The sequence below is a fragment of the Jaculus jaculus genome, chromosome 1, assembly GCF_020740685.1.
Source record: "Jaculus jaculus isolate mJacJac1 chromosome 1, mJacJac1.mat.Y.cur, whole genome shotgun sequence".
Taxonomy (NCBI): Eukaryota; Metazoa; Chordata; class Mammalia; order Rodentia; family Dipodidae; genus Jaculus; species Jaculus jaculus.
In genome coordinates this window covers 20,082,498-20,107,184 of record NC_059102.1, presented here as the reverse complement: position 1 = coordinate 20,107,184, position 24,687 = coordinate 20,082,498, and the positions used below count along the sequence as shown (strand labels likewise).

The 24,687-nt window shown below is 40.8% G+C and overlaps 1 protein-coding gene across 3 annotated transcripts in view; it reads right to left on the bottom strand.

Annotated features, from left to right (window-relative positions):
- Positions 1-5,373: 5,373 nt before the first annotated feature.
- The window catches only part of Ccdc186 (coiled-coil domain containing 186), a 45,800-nt gene continuing 26,486 nt past the window's right edge, over positions 5,374-24,687 (bottom strand). For all 3 annotated transcript variants that reach the window (XM_045138801.1, XM_045138810.1, XM_045138807.1), the window contains 11 exons: positions 24,499-24,618; positions 19,529-19,633; positions 19,025-19,123; positions 18,174-18,260; positions 17,260-17,402; positions 13,181-13,436; positions 11,675-11,864; positions 10,831-10,911; positions 9,667-9,877; positions 7,178-7,397; positions 5,374-5,875 (listed from right to left, as the gene is read on the bottom strand). In XM_045138801.1, coding sequence (XP_044994736.1) covers positions 5,771-5,875; positions 7,178-7,397; positions 9,667-9,877; positions 10,831-10,911; positions 11,675-11,864; positions 13,181-13,436; positions 17,260-17,402; positions 18,174-18,260; positions 19,025-19,123; positions 19,529-19,633; positions 24,499-24,618 — 1,617 coding nt within the window. In that variant the 3' untranslated portion in view covers positions 5,374-5,770. The remainder of the gene's footprint in view (positions 5,876-7,177; positions 7,398-9,666; positions 9,878-10,830; positions 10,912-11,674; positions 11,865-13,180; positions 13,437-17,259; positions 17,403-18,173; positions 18,261-19,024; positions 19,124-19,528; positions 19,634-24,498; positions 24,619-24,687) is intronic.

Here is a 24,687-nt window from a genome sequence, read left to right as displayed (position 1 = left end):
CGCCAGGGCTTCCAGCCTCTGCAAACGAACTCCAGACGCGTGCGCCCCCTTGTGCATCTGGCTAACGTGGGACCTGGGGAACCGAGCCTCGAACCGCGATCCTTAGGCTTCACAGGCAGGCGCTTAACCGCTAAGCCATCTCTCCAGCCCGTGAGGGCTATTCTTGATGAGGTTGAGGTAGGAAGACCCACCTCAGCTGTGGGCAGCACCATTCAACGGGCAGGATTTCTGGACTGTATCACAGGGAGAGAGCTGGCCGAGAACCAGCACTTGTCCCTCTGCTTCCTGTGGGCTGCATACGACCAGCCCCGTCTCAGGCTCCCGCCAGCAGCCATACTTTCCCTGCCAACCCGGAAGTGCAAGCTGCAATAAACCCTTCCCCAAACTAATTTCCTGTCAGCAGCAAGGTTAAGCAATACACCTTTTTTATTTGTTTGTTTGATTTTTGTTTTTCGAAGTAGGGTCTCACTCTAGCCCAGGCTGACCTGGAATTCACTATATAGTCTCAGGGTGGCCTCGAATTCATGGTGACCCTCCTACCTCCGCCTCCTGAGTGCTGGGATTAAAGGCGGGCGCCTCCACGCCTGGCCCAATACACCTCTTGATGCCTAGGCCCACCAAGCCCTCAGCACCTGAGTCTTTGTGGGGGTGTGGGGGATACTCTGGATTCAAACCATTATACCATGTGAGCTGGAATTTGAATTGCTCCCTTTCTGATCTTCCTGACGTGGCTGCCTCATGTAAACAGGGGGAAGCAGGCGGTGAGTGTAGACCTCAGCTGATCCTAGAGCCTCTAAAAAGCCTTCTTTCCTAAGCACACCTCCAGGTCAGCTAGCTCTCCTCCTGCTAGATCAACCTAAATGAGGAACCAGTCAGTATGTCTTCCCGACTGGCCCCCTCTTTCCATATAGATTCTTCTCTCTCATAAACATATCCACTGGCTCCTCAAAGATCATGGATAAGGATGTCAGAAAGCTTCCCCCACGGTTGCTGTTACCTGTATTCCATGCATCTCAATTTCAGGGGCTGTTTTCCAAAAACACTGTAGCCTAACTAAAATCTTCCAGAATAATTAGATAAATGCAACTTAACCACCTTGTGGTGTGAAAGGCCCATCACACATTAACTTTATTCAATTAATGTCATCTTAGCACACAGTTATATTATTAAAATGAAGCTGAACAATATGGGCAGGAGCAGACCACAATTTTGTGGAAAATTTTAAAATTATATCACTGGGTTATCAAGTTCAGGAAGAACAAATCTCTCTGGCCTGTGATTTGAAGGTTTTAGGTACCCAGTAAGGGTATAGATGCCCAGTAAGGGAATAACTGGGTCTGTTGGTATCTCTATAGTCAGCTTTCCAGGTACCCATCAACCTGGGGTCTTCCATCCAGTGCCACATTTTGCTAACCAGTTTAAACAAAAGTTTACAATACAATGCAGCACTTTGGTTAATCATATTGGTAAGATCAAGATAAACATCAAAGACAGAAACAGGCTACTCAGTTTAAAAATAAATCCAAGCTATTCTAATCCGCACTGTTGACAGACTGGAGAGTCAGACTATTTACCCACAGACATGTAACAAATAATTACAGAGGCCAGTAAGACACAACTTGGGAAACAGCTGTTTCCTGTTTAATAAGTACAATATATACAAAGTCCTCCTGGGAAGCGTCATTTTTTACAGAAGCATATTTACAGAATGAAGAGTGTAATCAAATGAAAGAATATCTATACAATGAACACATATGTACTACAGAAGACACACAGGTGCCATCATCACAGTCAAATGGATATAGCCATGTGCATTTAAAAACAATTCTTAGAAGTACGCTTTCATATGCAATTTCAGTTTTCATTTATTTTCCTTTTTCAATCTGTTTTTCACCCTGACAATTTTAGGTTTCTAGTGCCACCAACTGGTGTTAAAAATTAACAGTGATGAAAAAAAATTGTCTACAAAAGGGAAAAAAAGTGAGAGCAAAACGGATTAACAGAGTTGACATTTCCAAGGTATGAATGATATGGTTTATAAAAGTAACATCACTAGGGCAGCATATATCCCACTTACAAACTAATGCTCTGTAATTTTTTTTCTTCTAGTAAATCTTGGCTTAATTTTGCATGTAAAAAAAATCTTTAGAAAACCATATACTTCCAAACAAAATGTGGACACCTGACATGATGGACGCACCTTTAGGAGCACAAAGTAAGCATCAGTCAGTCACTACATGGTAAGAATCTAATATCGCTTTGTGGTTCCTGGCTCTGTCCCCTTGTCTTCAGGAATAACTAAGTATTTAGCTGGGACAAATTAGGAAATGTGTACAAGTGGCATGACCACAGCAATTTGCTCTGAGCACCCTGGCAAGGACTTGGCGTCAGAGCTTCATGCTAGGTTCTGATTTCTAGACCACCTCCTTGCCCAAGGTGATGAATCCTCTTCTCAAACCAGTAATAAGGGGCTGGCATGAGCTGTTCAGGCCCAAAGACCTGCCCGGCTATTTTCATTATATTACAAGTCCTGACAGGATGGGAAATGGCTCTCTGGTGTGTTCACCATGATCACAATACCTGTAGGGTACCCAGCAAGGTGGCTGTCAATAAACAGATAACATGGTTAGCCCAAATTAAATGAGTATTTAGAAATCAAAACCAAAAAAACAAACAAGGGTTGGAGAGATGGCTTAGGGGTTAAGGCACTTGCCTACAAAGCTTAAGAATGCTTGTTCAAATCTCCAGGTCCTAGTATAGCCAGAGGAAAAAGTGACACAAGCATGCAATGTCGCACATGCGTACAAGGGGGTGCACACGTCTGCAGTTCATTCATAGTGGCTGAAAGGCCCTGACATGCCCATCCTCTCTCTCTCTCTTTCTCTCAGAGAACAAAACAAAACAAAATAAAACAAATAACAACAAGAAAAACACCACCAAAGTTCAAACTTTTTTTTTTTTTGTCTAAATTCAGCATAACTTCAATCCTTGAAACAGTGGGGTTTTTTTTTTTTGTTTGTTTGGTTGGTTTTTTGGATGCAATGTCTCACTCTAACCCAGGATGACCTAGAACTCACTCTGTAGTCCCAGGCTAGCCTCAAATTCACAAAAATCCTCCTACCTCTGCCTCTCAAGTGCTGGGATTAAAAAGCATGTGACACCATGCCTAGCTCTTGAAATGGTAATAGACTAAAAGTTTGAAATTGTGTGGAAAAAAGGGATCCACAGCCAGGATTATTTCCAATTAAAACCTAGGTAGCAAATAACCACACAAAATTTCCTGCTCAAAGACACCAAATCATTGTTAAATAACTAAACCAACCTTTGATGTTTACAACTAATGATGACATAAAACAAAATTTCTCTCGGGTCTCTGATTTACCCTTTCCAGATACCTGATTCTTTCTCCACTCATTAAACTGTAATAGGCAGAAGATCCTCAAACTCTCCACCCTCCAGCAGAGAGCACGATCTGTGATCTACAGCATCTGTAAACTGCTTTACTCGGTTCTGATCAGGTTCAAAGGATGCAGTGGACCCTGGAGGACAGAGAAAATCCAGCATTTCCTTCAAAACCTAGTTGCCTCAATTCATAGGAGAAGGTAGTAATATAGATGAAGTATGGCTTTTTATTAACTTTTTAAATTGTTTTATTATTAAGCTTCTCCAAGTCTCTGGTGGCACAAATAATCTATTAACATGCTCCATTTTTGTCTGTAACAAATGCACATTCCTTTTACAAACACAGAGCCACAGCACACTATGACTGACCAGTATCTGACCTCCATTATACATTTTGTGTCTTGGAGAAAAAAACTCCAGCTATTCTACCTTATGAATTCAGGCCACAGGAAAGATAAATTGTGTTGCTTACTGGAGACTGACTTGAGTATTACAAATATATCTAGGAATACATGAAAAATTAATGGAGATTTATTGCACTATTCTCTTAGGTTTTTATTCTGGTAAATTATTAATACAAAGAACAAGACACATTAAGGTAAAACTAATAATTTTTACAACTACTTAAAAATAAAACATCTTTGAATATGTATTTTCACATTTAAGTTAAAAAGTTTTTGGAGTGATAACATAACTTAGTTATTTAGGAAAAGCTGAGACTATGCTAAATTACCAAATATTCAGTAAAGTATCTTTTAAAACAATGTTGATTTTTTTTTAAATGCTAAAACACATTAAAAGGACATTGCCACCATGATCCAAACATTTAGAACCCATACAATTCCTTTTTGTACGTTTAAGACTAGGCTTCACGTAGCCCAGGCTAGCTTTTCACTCCTCATCTTCCTGCCTTCACCTCCAAAGTGCAAAGATTATCAGTGTGCGCCCACCCAGACCCAGCTGCAGTTCATTAAATTTTTAAGGGTATCACATCACCCTAAAACTCGCTTCCTTTAAAGAGGAAAAATGCTAAAACCCAAAACAAAAATAAGGCTTGCTGCATATGACTTAAAGTGAGCTGAACACAGCATAGATTTAAGAAAAAAGAGCAGCTGAGCAGGTATAAGAGCTGAGGAAAACAAAAATCAGTGGCAGAAATATTGACATTATGACCCAGCAATATTTAAGTGTATTTTGAAATAAATAGTGTAAAAATCCAGCAAGATACAACAATTTGGCTCTCAAGTTCCTTTGGTCATAGAGATATACTTTGTGTTTTAAATAAATCACAGAAATACCACATTGGGGGTACAGTACGATTGTAACCATTAGTTGTATCAATGGTGATCAAAATAAATGACTCACAGTGCTACTGCATGTACCAGTGCTCTGGGTAAAGTGGCTCTTCAAGGACACCATGAGTCATGACATTAACCTTCAGACAATGGCAGTAAACTCAAAGCATGTCAGTTTTAAAGTATCCATTTTTTTCTCTTCTAATGATTGGATTCATTTCATATTTTAAAAATAACTGAAGCCCACAGGAAATTTATAAGTAAAATGCTGTTTAAAAACCATATTTCAAGGAACTAAAGATTTTTGAAAATTCAACTATTAACTCAAATTCAAGTATGAAAAAAATGCCCCTAAGACAGGTAAAGAGAACTGACAGAAATATACAATGCCTGATTGCTGCCAGTTACCAAGAGCTGGTTTTCCTTATAAGTTTAGTTTTCATTAAAATTTAAACTGGAAGATTTAAATACTCAAATGCATCCTTAAAACACAACTAAATGCTATTTTGAAGTATTAAAACATAGGTTTTTTTGTTGTTGTTTTTTAGTTTTGAGATAGGGTCTTGTGAGGTTGCCCATACTGGCTTTGAACTTGTAAGCTCAAGGGATCCTCCTGTTTCAACCTTCCAGTTATCCCAAGCCAAAACAGGAAAAAAAAAAAAATAATAATAATAAGATTTTGGGGGGGGGCAGAAATAGTGAATTGCTGAATGATCAACACCTTTCTTTTCATGCATAATTTTAAAAGACTGAATCATTTTTGCCATTATATATATTTAAAGGGAAGAAGTGTGGCAAAGGGTGGTTTTATTTTAAAGCCTTGTCCTACTATAAGAAGTTAAGATGTTTAGATTCAGTCTCAGGCAACGGAACTGACTGAAATATATAGAACAGGTCATCACACTTACATTTCTACTGCATACTCAGCAATGCACCCACTCACAAAAGCAATGCACCCACACATTTTTATGCAGTGAAGCAAAACAAATTGTTGACTGACTGACACACAAAGCAGGGAACATTTCCCAATGACACTGGTCAGTGGCACGTGCCGCTCTGTGCCTCCCGTCCATTTACTGAGCAAGCGCTTTGTGCTCGGTTCTCCTTGTCCTCTGCTCCAGTTCATGCTGGTGTTTAGTAAGTCGTTCTATTTCTGTTCCAAGTGTTTGTAGATTTTCCTTTAACAATGGAGGTGGGAGGAGAAAACAGAAGTATTAAGTACAATAAAAAGTTTTAGTTCAAACTATTTTAGCCTAAATTTTGAAACTTTCCTTAAAAAACCGGAAGGGAGTAACTGTGGTATTAAGTATAAGAAGAAGATTTAGTTGGAACTATTTTTGCCTACATTCTGAAACTGGATGACAATCAGCCCTTTCATAGTCAGCGCCACTTTGCTGGGGTAAACATCCAACCAGACATGGCTTATGAGAGGAACAGGATTTATTTTAGCTTACAAATCCAGGGAAGTTCCATCAAGGGAGGAAGAGCCACTTGCTTCCATGGGCCCAAGCAGAGAGAAACACTGAAGCAGGCAAACGCCAGCGCCAGCGCACGAACCAGTGAGAGTTCAGACACTCCCTCACCTCTGGGGCAGAATCAGATCCGCCCCCAAACACACTTTTGGGTTGGGCCCCAGGATCCTCCCCCAGTGACACCTCCAGCAAAGCCCCTGGAGATCCAAGTTACAAGCTTAATAAAACCCCTGAATCTATGGGTGATATATACACATGCAAACCACCACAAGCCTTAAATGCTAAGTGAGATAAATGAGACACACAGACGTTCCAGTGGGGCAGGGCTGAACATTTCCGTTATACTTCATCTCTCCACTACAAATGCAGCAAGTTTCAGTGCACAAAATGATCACTTAGATCTAAAAACTTTTTCAAAACCATTGCTAACTATTAAGGCCCATACACAGCAAAGACAGAATAGCTGGGTCAGATAACAGCTGCAAAAAAAATTAAGCCACAAAGTACATTAGAATACTGTAACATTAAAAAGTTTTATTTCAGAAATTATAACTAATTAAATTATAGGTCATCCACTATGAAGTAAATAATACATCTTATTTTTCAGTAATTAAACTGACTTAGTTTAAAAACTTGTACATCTTCAACTGGAGAGATTGCTTAGCAATTAAAGTGCTTGCCCGCAAAGCCAAAGGAACCAGGTTCAATTCCCCAGTACCAACGTAAGCCAGATGCACAAGGTGGCACAAGTGTCTGGCGTTCATTTGCAGTGGCTAGAGGGTTCTAGAGTGCCTATTCTCTCTATATGCCCCTCTCAAATAAATAAAGAAATGATTTGTACTTTTCCAAATAGGAAAATAAAACAAAACGAAACAAAACACTAACCTTTCAGATCTGCATGACATGGTATGCCCCATTATGGAAACAGCCTAAGAGCTACATGAGACTAAGATCCAGACACCATTTTGCCATTTTACTGATTGGTGAGTAGATAAGAAACACAAATACCTTCAAAGTAATGTTTTTTAGTAATGTATCCTCCAAAACAGCCTGTAATTTTCTGTTGATTTCTAAAGAGAGTTCCAGTGTTAGCCCACTGTCAGCAGGGTGGGATGTGTATAAAGATGCCATGATACCACCACGTCTGCTCAAGTGGACCTTGTTAAAGTCAGAGGCTTCTGAGGAAAGGGTGCCTGCTTCTTCTCGTAAAATGTAACTCTGAATGATTCTGTGAAAAACAAAACGAAACATACCACAATTGTGTACTTGCAGAATAAAAGCATTGGAGTCTGTGAAAGTCACCAAAACCTAGCACAAGAATCATTAGCCTAATAATACCCACAGGGCTCATAACCTATGCTAGAAAAGAATTGTCTATCCTATTAGATTTTTTACCTGTTCTGTATTTGTTCTATGATGGGACTTAAAGATATATAAACACAGCTTTTCTAGTTTTCCTTTACTTAACTGTAAATATTACTTTGTTGATTTGACAACATTTTTATATTATGATTAAACTTAAAGCCTCCATATATTTTTTCTTTGAAAAGTCATAGGTTAACTTTTCTGTAGGTCTGTAAGTATTTCAAAGTAACCATTCATGGGCTAAAGAGACAGCTCAGTCAGTAAAGTGCTTGCTTTAAAAGCTAAGGGCCTGCCATTGCAGAAGTGGCAGAAAGTATGTAAGGGCTGAAGGAAGGGTAGAACTGCTTACAGCACAATTGACTGGACAGAAATTGGCCTTGATATTCATGAACTCACAGCACCTAGCACTATCTTCACAAGACCCTCATAACAGGAGGAAAAGATGACGACATGAAAATAAAAGAGAGACTAATGGAAAGAAGGAGGAGATATGATGGAGTGCGGATTTGTAAAGGGGAAAGTGAAGGAGAGGAGGGAATTATCATGGTTTATTGTCTTTAAGTATGGAAGCTGTCAATAAAAAGGAAAAGAAAAACAGAAAGGCCTCCAAAGGCACGGGGGAGAGCTAAGGACCTGAATTCAATCCCTAGAGCCATGTAAGCATATCAGACATTGGTCATCATCCCAGCACTGGGAGGGAAGATCCCTGTGCTCACACGCCAGCCAGTCTAGCCTAGCTTAAGGCCACTGAGAGACCATCTCAAAAAGGAAAAGGGTGAACAGTGTTCCCAAGAAACACTTGAGGTTGCCCTCTAGCTTCCAACTGCACATGTGAAAAAAGACCTACATATAAAAACAGCAACTTTCATATACATGGATATGGCGTTTGTGAGAAGAATTTGGTACAGTAAGTACAAATTAGGTAGCTGGGCTTGATTCTTCAGCTGAGCCTGTCCCTTACAGGACAAGTGCCAATGCTGGTGGATTTAGTAACTCACTTAAACAAAGAACTCACTCTCCCTGGGTGGAAGAAGGAATGAGTGAGACAATGGTAAGCCTTAGGCAGTGATTCATACCAGGAGGTGCCAATCAACTACGCCATGAAGGTCTGCCCAACAGGGAAAAAACCCAAAGCTCCATCTAGCTCAGAGTCATAGTCATTTTTTACATTTTATTTTATATACAATATAATAGGTTAAACTTGTCCATCCCCTTGCTCACGCCCACACCAACCTGGAGAGCCCTCCCCCATGGTGTCATGGTATCCACTGCGGGGATGAAGACCCCAGTTAATCCCTATGGAGTGGGGAGGGGGGAAACTGTGTCTCAAGGTATCCCTACCTACTTCATGGCTCAAAAGCTAAGTATTATCTTTCGAAAATCCAAAGTTATTTTAGTATGCAAACAATAACAAAATATCTAACACTAGCCAACTCTTTAACACCTTAAAGACCTACTTTTCTTTAATATTTATATTCCCCAAACCTACACAACAGGTGATCATAAAAGGTGAAGGGCGGGCTGGAGAGATGGCTTAGAAGTTAAGTGCTTGCATGTGAAGCCTAAGGACCCTGGTTCAAGGCTCGATTCACCAGGACCCACATTAGCCAGATGCACAAGGGGGCGCACGCGTCTGGAGTTCGTTTGCAGAGGCTGGAAGCCCTGGCACGCCCATTCTCTCTCTCTTTCTCTGTTTGTTGCTCTCAAATAAATAAATAAAAACAACCCCCCCCCCCAAAAAAAGGCGAAGGGCTACATAAGTGTAAGATCAAGTTAGGCGTGGTGGTGCCTGGTTACAGTCACAGCTACTGGAGACACCAAGTCACCAGATCACTGAAGCCCTAGAGTTCAAGGCCAGCCTGGGCAACATGATGAAACCTCACTACAAACATAAATAAAACTGGTTGTGGTGGCACACACCCTTGGTCCCAGCATTTGGGAGGCAGAGGTAGGATTGAGTTCGAGGCCACCCTGAGACTACATAGGGAATTCCAGGTCAGCCTGGGCTAGAGTGAAACCCTACCTTGAAAAACAAATTATATATACACATAAACAATTATTGAATGTAATTAAAACTTGTTTTGTCAATGATGGGCTCTTGGCATTGGTTCTGCTACCACAGTAACACATACTTTGTTTTTTTTCTTATTTCTTCTACCAATTGTTTGATGTGGTCTTCCATAAATTCAATCTTTTCATTTTTCCTGGCATGTGCTTTTTGCAACCTAACTATCCTCTCGATCAGCATGGCCTTGTCCACTTCTGGAAAGCTGTCCACAGCTACTGATGATCCGGTATTTTCAGGAGATCGATCTTCAGCACTGCTGCGAGCATTAAGGGACCCTGCAGACACAGACATTCGTTCAGATGCACAGTGGAGTTTAGTCATCCCCATCACAAGTCATTTACTCAAAATATTCACTCTAAATGAACTGGGCAAAGAACATATCACAGGTCACCTGTGATGCAAATTCTTACTTCTACCAAACCCAATGACTATCACTCAGGAACAGGGTGAAGAAGTGGAAACAGAGAAACAAAATCTCAAGATAAAGAGTGTGTGAGTGTGTGTTTACAGACACATGGTTTTGCCCTCCATCTGTGTGAGTCACCCATCCACAGGCTCAAACAACCTCAGACTGGGAATATTTTTAAAAATTATCTATACTGAACATGCACACTTTTCTGCCCTAAACCAAACAATGTATAACAGTATCTCCATAGGATTGGCGCTGCATTAGGAATCATACATGGTCTAGCGATGACTTCAGACTACAGGAGGATGAACACTGGTTATGTACAAATACTACACCATTTTACCAGAGATCTAAAGCACCTGGGATCCTAAGAGGGGTCCTGGAACCAATCCTTTCCAGATAACAAAGGAAACTGCATATACAAATCTAATACTTTGTAACAGTAGTTATTTTAATATTTCTTAGGTGTTAAAAAACAAGAGAGAGTCCACATACCAAGTCTCTCTACAGATGGATATTAGTCTAAATTTTAGAACTTAGAGAAAGTTGTTGCATAAAATGAAAAAGCAACAGGGGAGGGGAAAAAAGAGGCAAGACAAACACATGCATGCACATACACACAAACACACACACACATGAATAAGCCCAAGACAAATCTGAAATGTTGAGGAAGAATCAGAAACATTTTTCACAATATCATTACATATCGCTTCTATTTTATAAACTTCAAAATGAAGCAAAGCATAGCAATATTTTCAAAAGCAAAAATGCTATTTTTTAACCCACTACTAGATAACAGCTAAAATCATTATATTTTACCTGATGAGCTAGAGCGACTCCCCATGCTGCTAACTTCTTTGTCACAGCCTCCATTCTCAACCTGATCTAATTTTCTTCGCGCTATGGGAAAAGGAAAGGGTTACTTCTGACAGTCCAAATGACCATTTGCCCCACTGTCCAATTTTAGTTGCTAAAGTCTCTTAAGTAAAAATAGTATGGGCCACAGAAAGTTCAATACAATGTCAGAGAGAATGCTGTGTTATTCATGTAAAAATACCAATGGCAAATGTATAGGTAAATTACAAAATGCACAGGAACAACATTTTGACAAATGATACCTGCATCACATCATCCCAGTGAACTTTCAGTCTTCAAATCTTATATTTCTCAGTACCATAAATTTCCTTTCAATTACATGTATAAAAACAAACTAAATTCTTTTGATATATATCTAAAATATATTCATATTAAGTAAATGCTAAGTCTCCTCTCACAATACTTATTTTAGAACCCAAAGTAGTGAGTGATAATAGAAAGTATTAAGCTGGAATACATCTTACTTGTTGTATCCCAAACACATGGCACAGATTCCCAAAACCTGGTATGAATTTGTACTTATGTTGCATTTGTTAAGTGTGTAAGCATGTTTGTGTATGTATGTGTGTAAGCATGTTTGTGTATGTAGAGGTGCACTATGTGTGCATGCAGCGGCCAGAGGTTGACATGGGTTGGGGTCTTCCTCAATGGCTCTCACCTTTTTAAAAAATTTTACATGAGTATGTACATGTATGTGTGTATGGCTGTGCACATGCCACGATGTGTTTTCTGTAAAAAGGATGACTAAAAGAAATATATTCCAGGTTGCACATGGAAGAATCTATACCTTGTTGGAGTTGTTTGGTAAGATCCTTGGTATTAGAGGCATGCTTACGCCTCTGGGTCACTAATTCATCTTTCAGTTCCTCAACCTGGGTACTCAAAGCTTTAATTTCTGCCCGTGTACAAGTCAGTTCAGCTTGCAGAGCCCGGACTTCCTCTTTCCTTAGTTCTTCTTCTTTTAGCAATCTACTTTCCTGAAAGTCAAATAAGGTAAAATGAAAAAGCACTGATTTTTGTATGTTTCTAGTATTGCTTGCGGTTTAAAACCTTAAAAAGGGCTGGAGAGGTGGCTTAGTGGTTAAGTGCTTGCTGTGAAGCCTATGGACCCCGATTCGAGGCTTGATTCCCCAGGACCCACATAAGCCAGATGCACAAGGTGGCACACGCATCTGGAGTTCATTCGCAGTGGCTGGAGGCCCTGGAGTGCCCATTCTCTCTCTCTGCCTCTTTCTCTGTCTGTCACTCTCAAACAAATAAAAATAAAAATAAAAAAATTTAAACCTTAAAGATATAATCCATGGGAGAAGAGATTCATGACTGATCACCTCTAAATTTTCACATAGCAAGGCACAAGGATATAGTATTGGGTATGCCACTTTACATATAAATGAAATACAGATCTCTGAACTTTGGAATTTTAAAGATTTAAATTATTTTTGAATTAAAAAATTAATTTGTGAGGGGGCAAGTATGAAACACAGAGCAATATGTGCAGATCAGAGGACAACCTCATGGTGTCTGCTCCACCCTCTTTGAGACAGGATCTCCTGCCACTGCTAACACCAGACTAGATGGCCAATGAGCTCTGCATTTTCCTGACTCTACCTCCCATTGTCTAGGCATACTGGGATCACAAGACACTTGTATCACTTTGCGTCCTTACATCTGGCTTTATGTGACTGCTAGAGAATCGAACCTGGGCCAGGAGGCTTTGTAAACAACTGCCTTTAACCACTGAGCCATCCGACTCATTTTATTTTTATGAGCAACTTGAAGACACTAATTTCTTAGAAATATTAAACCATTTTTAAGTGTGAAAACATCCAGAAATATAAAGCATTATCTTTTTAAAAATGGTAATATACACTGGGGATTATAAAATGGGTGTGGTGGCGCACACTTTTAATCCCAAAACTTGGGAGGCAGAGGTAGGATTGCTGTGAGTTCGAGACCACCCTGAGGCTACATAGTGAATTCCAGGTCAGCCTAGGCTAGAAGAGTGAGACCCTGCCTCGAAAAACCAAAAATAAATAAATAAATAAATTGGGGATTACAGGAATAATCGTTTTCTTAATTTCAAAAGCATTATGTTCTTTAGCATTTAGGGAGAAATTTTACTATAAACTACATTGATTAAAAAAGGGAAAACACATTTTTACAGCATTTAAAATAGCACAATGTCAGTGAAAGAGCTTAAATGAACTACCAGCACACTTCTTTGCTGTAAGGGGTATTTAATCTGGGTTCCTTGCAATGTTGCTCTGACAAGTAAAAGCACATTGATACTTACCAAATTAACATTTGTCTGTTTCATGTGCTCACATTGGCTTTGTAACTGACTTTCACTACAGGACAGTTTATCAAACTGTGACTGCAAAGAATTGGATTCAGACTGCAGCTGAGCATTCTTACTAGAGAGCTTTTCTGTAAACAGTAGGAGCTCAGATTCTCTTTTCCTACTGCCTTCAATGTCCTTCTGTAGATCATTAATCAAGGTATTAAGACTTTCCACTTCTTCCTTCAAAGTTTCAATTTCTTGTTTACCTCTAAAAAAACAAAGTTTATAGTTAAGAAAAATTAAACTATTAAACATTAAATTAATGGTTTGGGAATTTTCACTCAATGAAATGATTTATAAAGGTTATTTTATTTAATTCATCCAAATACTTATGAATGCCTACTAAGTCACAGGAAGTAAGAGCTAGGAACCTAATGAGCAAGGTTAACAGGGCCCCTGCTTTCACAGAGCTTGTAATCAAGGAATACAAGTGTGATAAACATCTTTGGTGATGAAAACCCAGAACAGGTTGCCCAAACTTGTATGAGTGATGCTCAAATGAGCACACTGTCACAGCTTCTCCCGCAGAAGCTAGGTTTCTGGGCCATATGGATTTTTTTTTTACAACAGTTCCACTTTGCCACTGCAGTGTGAAAGCAACCACAGTCAAAGCACCAACGAATCGATGTGGCTGTGTTCCCAAGCACTCTTCACTTGCAGAAAGAGGCAACGGACTCAGTTTGGCTTATGGGCCATAGTTTGTCAATCCCTGGCCTAAGGAAAGGCTGGGGCTTGTGTAGAACAAAACAGGTTCTAAGTAGAAAAGGAGACTGTGACAGGGCTTGGGAAGGAATGAGAGGAGACTTCCTGTTGTCCACTGCTGATGAGGATAAGGACTGTGTCTTATTCCTAGCACCCAGCACATAAAGCTTGGCACAGTATGTAAACACTAGTTAACTGATTTTATCTGCAAGGTAAGAGCATAGGAAGGAAGGACATGCAAAAGCAAGGGCTAGGTCATTCATGGTAAAAGCCATGCTAAGACATCAGAGCTTTGCAATCTGAATCAACAGGAAACCAGACATAAGCGGTGGATATAGTTTGCCAGCTATGGTAGAGTGGTAGATTGCTTGCCTAGCAAACACAAGGCCCTAAGTTCAATGACCAGTATTTCAACAAACAGAAAAATCCTTCCCCCCAACAAAACAAAACAACTCAATGTTAATGAGAATGTAAGAAATGGCTTGAAATATACAAGAACAAAAAGTTTATTAGCTATAGTAGCTTTCCAGATGAGAACGGACAGTGGCTTATACTAACTATGGTAATAGCAGTGGAGAGATAAAAAGTAAATGAACTGGGCTGGAGAGATGGCTTAGTGGTTAAAGCGTGCTTGCCTGCAAAGCCTGAGAACCCACGTTCCAGAGCCCATGTAAGCCAGGGACACAAGGTGGTGCACGCAAGGTCACCTACGTGCACTAGGTGGCATGTGTATCCAGAGTGTGATTACAATGGCTAGAGGCCCTGGCATGCCAATTCCTGCCCCCCTCCCTTTCTCATTAAAAGAGGAGGACAGTCTATTAGGCTTGCCCCCCCCCCGCAAAAAAAAATGTAGAGCTGGAAAAGATAGCTTAGCAGTTAAGGCACTTGTCTGCAAAGCCTAAGGACCCATGGTGGACTCTCCAGATCCCACATAAGCCAGATGAACAAAGGTGCGCAAGGTTGCATAAGCCCATTAACATACTGCAGTGGCTGAGGCCCTGGCATGTCAACTCTCTCTCTCCCTCTCTTTCTCTAAAATAAATTTAAAAATTTTTTAAAGGTAAATGGGCTTAAAGAGACTGGTTGGGTGTATGAAGGGAGGGAAGGAAGAGTCAAAGATGGCCTGCAGATTCTTGGGCTGGACAGCCATATGGATCCAAGCTCAGCATCCATCCCAGGCACGTGCGAGAACTGTACTTGAGAGCATGAGAAAGGAATCAGCTTTGGACATATCAACACTTGAGGTGTTTTTCATACTTAGGTACATAAAGCTATGCAGAAGACTGAAGATAATGAGTCAAAGGCCCTTCAATACAGTAGAAGAATGACTGAAATCACTCAATGGTGTAATAAAACTGCAACAGGGCTGGAGAGATGGCTTAGTGGTTAAGCACTTGCCTGTGAAGCCTAAGGACCCCGGTTCGAGGCTTGATTCCCCAGGACCCACATTAGCCAGATGCATAAGGGGGCGCACATATCTGGAGTTCATTTGCAATGGCTGGAGGCCCTGGCGCGCCCATTCTCTCTCTCTCTCTCTCAGTCTCTCTGCCTCTTTCTCTGTCTGTCACTTTCAAATAAATAAATAAAATAAAAATGAACAAAAAAAATTTAAAAACTGCAACAGAAGGATTTCTGACAGAAAAGGAAGACCCATAAGGACATCAAAAAAGTAGTGACAAGAAAGTAGGAGAACCCAGGAAAATATCATGTAAATGAAACCAAAGGAAAACAGCCACACCAAGAAAGATGACTCCAGTGGTATAGAAGACACCAGAAGTTCACAAAAGGCTATATCTAAGCTGCATCTATCTTACCAAAGTTGTCATTCATTTTTAATAAAATGCTGAGGTAAAAGTTACAGTGATGTGGAGATAAGCAGAATACAGGAAGTGAGTAAGTAGAGAATGAGTATGCAAAATTCTGGAAAGAAAGAAAAGCTGATGGAGGAAGGTCATAAATTTTGGTATTTTTAAAAAAATACACTCATGTTTACATTTGATCCTAGTCAAACAGTTGAATGCACTGTGTATTCATATTTAAATGTAAAAGAGAATAAGGAAGGAGGCATCAAGAGAGACCTCGAGAAGGTAAAAGAGCACATGATGCACAGCAGGGGCAGACATCAGCAAATTGGCAGGAGAGGGACACTCCTCCCATGAGAACAGAAGCAAAGGAAAGGGCGGTGAGATAAGACAGTTCAAAGATGGGGAGCAAAGCCAGGCGTGGTGGCGCACGCCTTTAATCCCAGCACTCGGGAGGCAGAGGTAGGAGGATCACTGTGAGTTTGAGGCCAGCCTGAGACTGCATAGTGAATTCCAGGTCAGCCTGGGCTAGAGTGAGACCCTACCTCAAAAAAAAAAAAAGATGGAGCGCAAGGAGTGGAAAGCATAGTCACGAACAACTCCCATTTTCTTTCCTGTAATTAATCCCTTGCCAGGAATAAATAATGGTAAACTGCACGGGAGGGAAAAGTGGCGCGACAATGGGTAGAAGGCTCTGGCGGGACACGTGCCAGAACTGCAGGTATCCCCACACACCAAGCTGAGGTGGGCAGACGGGAATCTCCAACAACCCCAGTCTCGATGCTGACCCCGAGTTCTTTAGCAGCACTTGGCTGCTTACGTATGTGTGATGCACAGACAGACACTGCCTGAATTCAACCTGAATCCTGGTCATGCCACAAACGTCATGAAGTTCAGTTAAATGGTTTCATGGGAAGTCATATGAATGCCAGCTCTGGACCTCAAATTACATATGCGGAATATGGAGAACTAGATCCGGACCCACATTTACCTTGCAGAAGAAAGTTACCCAGAATCCAAGTTATCATTTGAAAGCTAAAGAATCAGTAAAGGAACTAAAGAACTTCATCCTGTCTTAAAAATTGATACCTTCAATGTTTAGGGAATAGAAACTTTGATTTTTTAGAAGTAATGATAAGAGCTCAAAGATAATCTAAAACCTTTCAATGAAGAAAGAAATTTTAAAATTTGCAAATCAAATTCCAAGTGTTCTGGTGTCGTGCAGTAACTGCAGCCCCAGCGGCAGAATAGAAAAGCCTGCGGTGTGGGGCTGGATAGATGGCTTAGCGGTTAAGGCGCTTGCCTGCAAAGCCTAATAAGAACCTTGGTTCGATTCCCCAGGACCCAAGTAAGCCAGATGCACAAGGGGGTGCACGTGTCTGGAGTTCGTTTGCAGTGGCTGAAGGCCCTGGCGCGCCCATTCTCTCTCTCTCTGTCTGCCTCTTTCCCTCTCTCGCTGTCTCAAATAATAAATAAATGAAGTTTAAAAAGAAAAGCCTGCGGCGCACCAAGCTGCCTGGCTCCCACCTCTGAAGCTGCTCCTGCAGCCGGGCTGCGCTCTTCACTTCATCCAACAGATTCTGAATTTCGGCTTTTTGACGATTAATGATTTCCTTGTACTTTGATAATTCGTCTTCTGTTCTTAATCGCTCATCTTCTAGACATTTTGCCTATGAGATGATCATAACCAGGTTAAGCTACAGGTTTTTGATTGCTCCTTTGAAGCTATTACAGATGGCATTCCTGCAAGTAAGCCAAGATGAACCCTAGGGCAGCATCAGTGTGAGGAAAACACTGTGTTAAATCCTGGACGTCAGTCTCACAGTGGCAGCATATCACCACTTTGCTTTTACTGAACTCCATCTTCCCTACCCGCCTTAAGAAAACTGACATGAAGAAATGGCATATACAAAAAGCACTTTCATATTTTTAGGTGATCTCAACTTCAAGGTGGTTACTTAAAACTCTATTTCCAAGTAAATGACATATAGATAATATATATCAATATTAAAAGGGAAATTACACTGACAGACTATAAACATGGGGAAGGATTTTCTAAGATTTAGAATACAAAATGCATGTAAAGTATTAAATACATCAGGAATAATGTAGAGAATGCCTTATTGCTTTCTGACACAGTTTTAAGGGCCTCGGAGCCTTCCAATTGATTTGGTGAAAAGATGTTTTTAGTTCAAAAGCCCAAGGATAAATTAAGTGTACAAAGAAATAGGAATGTTCAGAAGCACTTCAAAGATACTAACGTGGCAACATTCATTTCAACAAGTCAGCTTTGTTACTAAGGAATGCTGTTATTCTACTGTGATAGTCTACTTTTAATCTGAAAATTTTCTAAATATCCTTTCCCCACCACTTTAAAAATCAAGAGTAAATTCTACATTAACGATATTTACTCTTTCCATAGATTGGTAAGATTTGATCACCTTTGTTCTCAGTGTCCGCAGCTCATCCATCCCTTCCTTAAACGTCCTCTTCAGATCTTCCAGTTCCTTTATTTTGGCATGATGCATCTGTTTAAAACAAACATAAGTGGGGGTGGGGAGATGCCCCGTTGGTAACGTGCTCACTGCACAAGCATGAGATTCTGAGTCTGGATTCCCGGCATGCAGGTAAAATTGCTAGGTGCGGTGGCATGCGCCTGTAATCCCAGCACTGGGGACGTGGAGACGGGGGGATGCCCAGGCCTGCTGGCTAGTTTATCTTGCTGGCTAGCTGAATTGGTAACCTACAATTTCAGTGAAAGGCTGTCTCAAAAAATACTGGAGACAGGGCTGGAGAGATGACTTAACAGTGGAGTGCCTGTGCAGCCTAAGGACCCAGGTGTGATTCTCCAGGTCCCACCTAAGCCACATGCACAAGGCAGTGCATGTGTCTGGAGTTTGTCTGCAGTGGCTAGAGGCCCTGGCACAGCCATTCTCTCTGCCCCCTTTCTTTCTTGCTCTTTTTCTCCTTGTCTGTAATAAATAAAAATAAAAACACAAAAAAATAATGTGGATAGTGAGAGAGGAAGATACCTGATGTTGACCTCTGGCCTTCACACACGTGTGCCCACCACATACAAACATACATGCATTCATGCACAACACACACACACACACACACAAACACACACACATCACAATGCACTAAGCATAATCTAAGATTTGGTGCCTACTCCCTCTCCCAAAGGACCTTAAACACAGATGGCAACAAGTCCTCTTTCTCTTCCTGCATTCATCACACCATCTAGGCTAGTGTGTATTTACTATGCAATACCAAAGACAGAACCACTCACTTCTAGCTGGTCAGATTTTTCTTGCATTTGTTTTTCAAGTTCTCCTTTAGTGACTCTAAGCTTTGCATCAAGCTCATTTGACTTAATTTCTTCTGATTCCTGATGGAAAGAAAATGGAAAGTAATACAAGATGTTGAAGTTTTATACTCTGAAAACTGAACAAAGCTTTGAAATTACTAATTGTGAAAGAAATAGCTTATGTATCTAAAATTGAAGAAAACATCCAACGTGAATTTTGCAGAAACAGAGTACACTGAAGGGATATTATTTAATACAGAAGACCCATGCAGTGCTCTTCAGGCTTCATTCTTCTGATATCGTCTAGCAACTTTATTTGGTCTGGAAAGTTCTCTATTAAGATACATTTGAGTTCCGGTACTTTAACACAGGAAACAGTTGGCTTTTGCTTAACCAGATTGTTCTACATTTCAAAGTCAGCAAATGGAAAGAGTACGGAGACTTAGCACTGGGTCATGAGCACATGGAAAGGCAAAGGAAGCGAACCTGGTAGGTTTTGATCATGTCCTGACAGTTCTGTCTTATCTGGTCTGCTTCTTCCTTTGCTTGGGTTAACTTTGTTGCTGTTTCTTTGAGTTTATCTTTGGTTTCCTGCATTGACAACATAACAGAGACAAAATAAGACACAGATAGGAAGAATGGGAGAACTGATGACACAGCAGGCAGTGTTGTTCTGATACTACAGAAGGGGTCAGCCACTAGTCTAGCAGTAACACTGCGTGTTCCTACAGACTTAAAGGGCTCTGCATAGTCAACTGCTACACAGTAAATAAGTGTTAATTCTTTTGCACGCCCACATGACATAATTTGTTGGTTTATGGCTGGTTATCTATCTGAATCTGCTCTTTTCTTTGGCGGGGAGCGAGGGAGGGGAAAGGGGGTTCCAAGGTATGGTCTTGCTTTAGCCCAGGCTGATCTGGAATTCACTAAGTAGCCTCAGGATGGCCTCAAACTCACCATGATCCTCCTACCTCTGTCTCCTGAGTGCTGGGATTAAAGGCTTAAATGCGTGCGCCACCACACCCAGCTGAATCTGCCTTCTGACTGACAGATGCTAGAATTTGGTTTGTTTCTAACCACTCTCCTAAAATGGTAATTCTGAAGGATTTTCAGGGATCACCCTCACAATAATCCAATAATCGTTTTCTCACTCTTGTTCTTTACCTGACAGTCCTGAGCTAAGCAGCCTTCCTGTCTCCGCTGAAAGGCGGTATTCTTCTCTCTCGCCCCAAAGATGCTCCCTTTCCCTTTAACTCGCCTTTGGAGCATTAATACAGGGGCATGAATTTCAAGTGAGAGTTGATAGGTTGATTTCTAGTCCTTTCTTTTCAGAAGACACAGATGCAGCTACATGCAACCCCCAGAGTCTAACAACAGACATTACTGGGGCTTCCATGTTTCCACAGTGGAGTACCTACTTTCTGGACAACTAGCTTCTAACTTGTCACATGTCTGAAAACCTGGCTGATCCATCTTCACTGCTAACTTGAAAGGACTTGGAATCACCTGTGAAGCACATTTCTGAGTGTGTCTGTGAGGGTGTGTTCAGATGGTTTACATGAATGAGGAGGAAGATCCACTGTGAATGACAGTGATGCCGTCCCACGAGCCAGGGTCTCAGAATGAATAAACAGAAGAAAGTGAGCTGAGCATTAGCGTTCATTTCTCTCTGACTGCCAGCCCCCTCACATTCCCATCGTATTCCTTCCCTACGATGAAACCGGTGATCCAAAATAATCCTGCCCTTCATTGAGGTGCATTTTGTCAGGTATTCTGCCACAGCAACAAGTAGCAAATACACTTGTTGAATTAATGAAGGAATACCCGCTACAAACCCTTCGCTCTCATTGGGTTGGTTTTCCCAAACACCAAATACTTCCTCTCCTTTGCTCCACTACTTAGAAGAGTTTTCCTTTTATCTCTTAAAACGTTTAAATTTGGGCTGGAGAAATGGCTCAGTGGTTAAAGGCACTTGCTTGCAAAGCATGCTGGCCAGAGTTCAATTCCCAACACCCACATAAAGCAAAATACAAAGTGGCTCATACATCCAGAGTTCATGTGCAGTGGCAAGAGACCCTGCATGCATGCGCACACATACACACACACACACATACGTCACTAAATAAATGAACAATTTTTTTAAACTCAGTAGTTGAGAGATTCTTATATGCCAAGTAGATTTTTAAAAAAAATTTTTTAAAAAATTGAATAAATGAAAAATAAGAATCACATTGAATGTATTTAGGGTTAAGGAATAGACTGTATTTTATCTGTTTACTCACTGTTGTTGGCTTTTTGTTTGAGGTAGGTCTCATTCTAGCCTGGGCTGACCTGGAACTCACTCTGTAGTCTCAGGCTGGCCTCCAACTCAGGGATCCTCCTACCCCTGCCACCCGAGTGCTGGGATTAAAGGTGTGCACCACCATGCCCAGCTGTTCCCTCACTGTTAAATACACTTACAGATGCTATGCTACGCTGAAGGGAAACAGCTGTGCAAAGAAACAGTTTCTACCTTCATGAAGCTTATAGTCTAATGGTGGAGTTAACAATAAATAAAATACATCAGTAAAAGGCATGTTTACTATACTGGGACAAGTGATAAGGAGTAAAAATAAAGGACATGAGGAAGTTAGGGAGGAGGTGTTGAGAGCTTAGACATAGTAGTCGGGGGCCATTTCATTAAGGTGATGGAAAAAGATGGGAGTTTAAAGGCTGGATTGATGACTGAGAGAATCAAAGATAAATCTAAGGTTTAGGGCCCAAACCACTAAAGAGTGGGCGGTCATTTACTAGTTAGGGAACCAAAGGAGGAAAGGGACACATTATTAGTTCACTTTAGGCATATAAGTTTAAGATGCCTGTAAGTTACTCAGGATGTCAGCTCTAAAGTAGGCAGTTGAATCTATGGATCCGGCATGCTGGGTACAAGGTACAAAGCTGGGAAGCACTCGCATCGCTTTCCACTGCTGTTTTCAAACTGATGCTGTCTTCTGCAGTATTTAATCTTCCATTACTTCTAAGCAATGCAGTGTTCATCTCAGACATGGTTTCAATATGACCTTTTTGTATTTCTCCCACGTCCCTTACTGGACTCAATTTTTGTTTATCTCTGTTAACGTGAGTGCATTTACAATCTCCATTTTACCAGCCTTGTCTGCTATTCATTTCTGATCTGTTCCTATGGATGCCTTTCTTCTTTCTGTGGAATATATCTTCCTGCTTCTTGTGTGGTGATAATTTTTCATTAGATGTCAAATGCAGTGAATTTTGTGTGAAGTTTCGCTATTCACTTGAATAGTTTTTGGAATTTTAAAAATATTTACCTTACTTGAAATAAGCTTGCTTTGTAAAGGTGTGTAACATGGTCCTTAACAGTCTTTAGTCTAAGGCTGACTGGTTTCCGCACTAAAGCAATATGCTGCTGAGGACAGTTGATGTCCCGCTCCCCATATTAAGAGGTCTTTCTTTGGCTGGTGGGAAGCCTGAGTGAGCTTATTATTCTCTGGCCCTACTCTTCCCCATGCTGGGACTCTTGCTCCTCAATTCAGGGAGACTGCTGGGCTTGCTTTCAGTTCCTTTCCTTACCCTGCAGCCTGGTTCACTAGTCCACACCAAGTAACCTGACACACATCTGCCTCAGAATGCGTCTTTAACTCACTTAGGTGCCTGGTTTCATCCGTCAAAGTTGCCATGAAGTTTCTTACCACCAATCTTTAAACACAAGGACTCACAGGTCTGCATCTGCCACTCTTAATGCAAGTGTTCTACCAGGTTTCTGGATCCCTTTCCTTCAGACTATAGATGCAGATAAGCAAAGTGCCATGGCCATTAGGTATTAGGCCAAATATTATGTCAAGATCATAAAACAACTCTGCTAGTTAGAAATGACTGTCCTTAAAGATTTGGAATTTGATTCTTGTATAATCCAGACTAACAGGAAAATTTTGAATGGTTCTGCCCTGCTGGGCTCTGGGGACTACTGGCCTGCCCTTTTCTGTGGTTCTCTATCTGTGGGGGCAGTTTTCTCACACACCCATGGCTCCTGAGCAGTTAGCTTCAGACTTGATAACAAGAGACTAGTCCCCTAGCCTACCTTTGGCCACTGTCAACATTTGCTATTCTACCTATGTTGCTATCATGCTTATATACAAATGGCCAACAGTTCTATTAACAGTTCTATTGATTTGGAATTGCTTAATGAGGTAGTTCAGGATTATCATTTGAGGCAATAAGCCTATTTTAAGCACTTGGAACTTGACATATTTCCTTAACTTTCTGCTTAAGCCATACTTCATATCTTTCTTTCTCCATTTCACCAACTGCAGATTTCCATTTCCTCTACTATCAGCTCTGTATGAAATTATGGCATTAGTTAACAGACTTTATAATTACTTTACATTAATTTTTTATTAAAGTTATATTTAAGGGAGCTTAGTAGTAGGGTTGTTTGCTTAGCATGCATTGAGTACCTGGGTATAATCCTTTAATCCCACAAAAAAAGAACATTAAAAAATATTTGATAGCACAGTATCAATGGAGTTACATTTATAAAAAGTCAAGAGAGCCTTCCGGCCAAGATGGTGACTGCCTAGCAGCTGCAAATCCTGGGGAAAGAAAGATAGATGTAGATCCTAAGAAGAGAGCCACCCCATCATACCTCTAAAGGGCCCCGGCTGAAACTAAGAAAAATTGGCAAAACAAGCAAGGATGCTGTTTTCCTGATGAACCAGATACCAGCACAAGGGGGTAGGAGACCAACACAGAGAAAAATCAACTCCTACCAAATCAGAGAGCCAGAGCCCCAGAGGCCCCCAACACCTCATCACAGAAGCAGACCAAAACTGAACCCAACATGGCTCAGGGAAATTTTGCAGAAGAGGGGGCGGAAAGAATGTCAGAGCCACATGTTGGGTCATGATATGCAGAGACATTCATCTTACCCATAACTGTGGGCTCACTCCACAATGCACAACCCATATACCTCAACAAGGAGGGGCTAATGGGGAGGGGGTAGGTCACGGATGAGCCTAATAATGGTACCAAACTGCCTGTATTTGCTGAATACAAAACTAATTAATAAAAAAAATAAAGTCAAGAGAACCTATTTGTACTATATTCATATTTAAATAAGCATCTGCTTATCTTAATAAGAATCTAAGTATCATTGATAATTTATACTTTATATATTTCAGTCCATTTTTAATAATTTATATGACCAATACATTTCTCCTCCCCTAAACTTTTGTACACCAGAAAAAGCACTTAAGGAACATGGCAAATTCAGGTGTTGCAAACTATGAATGGACAAACTTAACATGCTAACCATGCAAGAACATTTATTTTGCAGAGTCACTCAGCACGCGGGCGTCGCTAGGAGCAGCGACATGCCTTTTGCTGAACTGCTCCTGTAAGTGCCTCCCGCTCGCGTCCTCACCCCACCGCGTCACCGTGCTCACCTTGTGTGAGTCCATCTCAGCCTTTAGTTTGTTCTGTGCCCACTTGACTTTAATTATGTGAGAGCTGATATCCTCCTTTAATTTGTCTATTTCTCTGGTGAGTCTAGTAGTTTCACCTTCCTAAAAGAATATCAGTAAGTCATATTTTTTTTACATAAGCACCTGTTTGTCTTTTATCCCCTCAAAGTA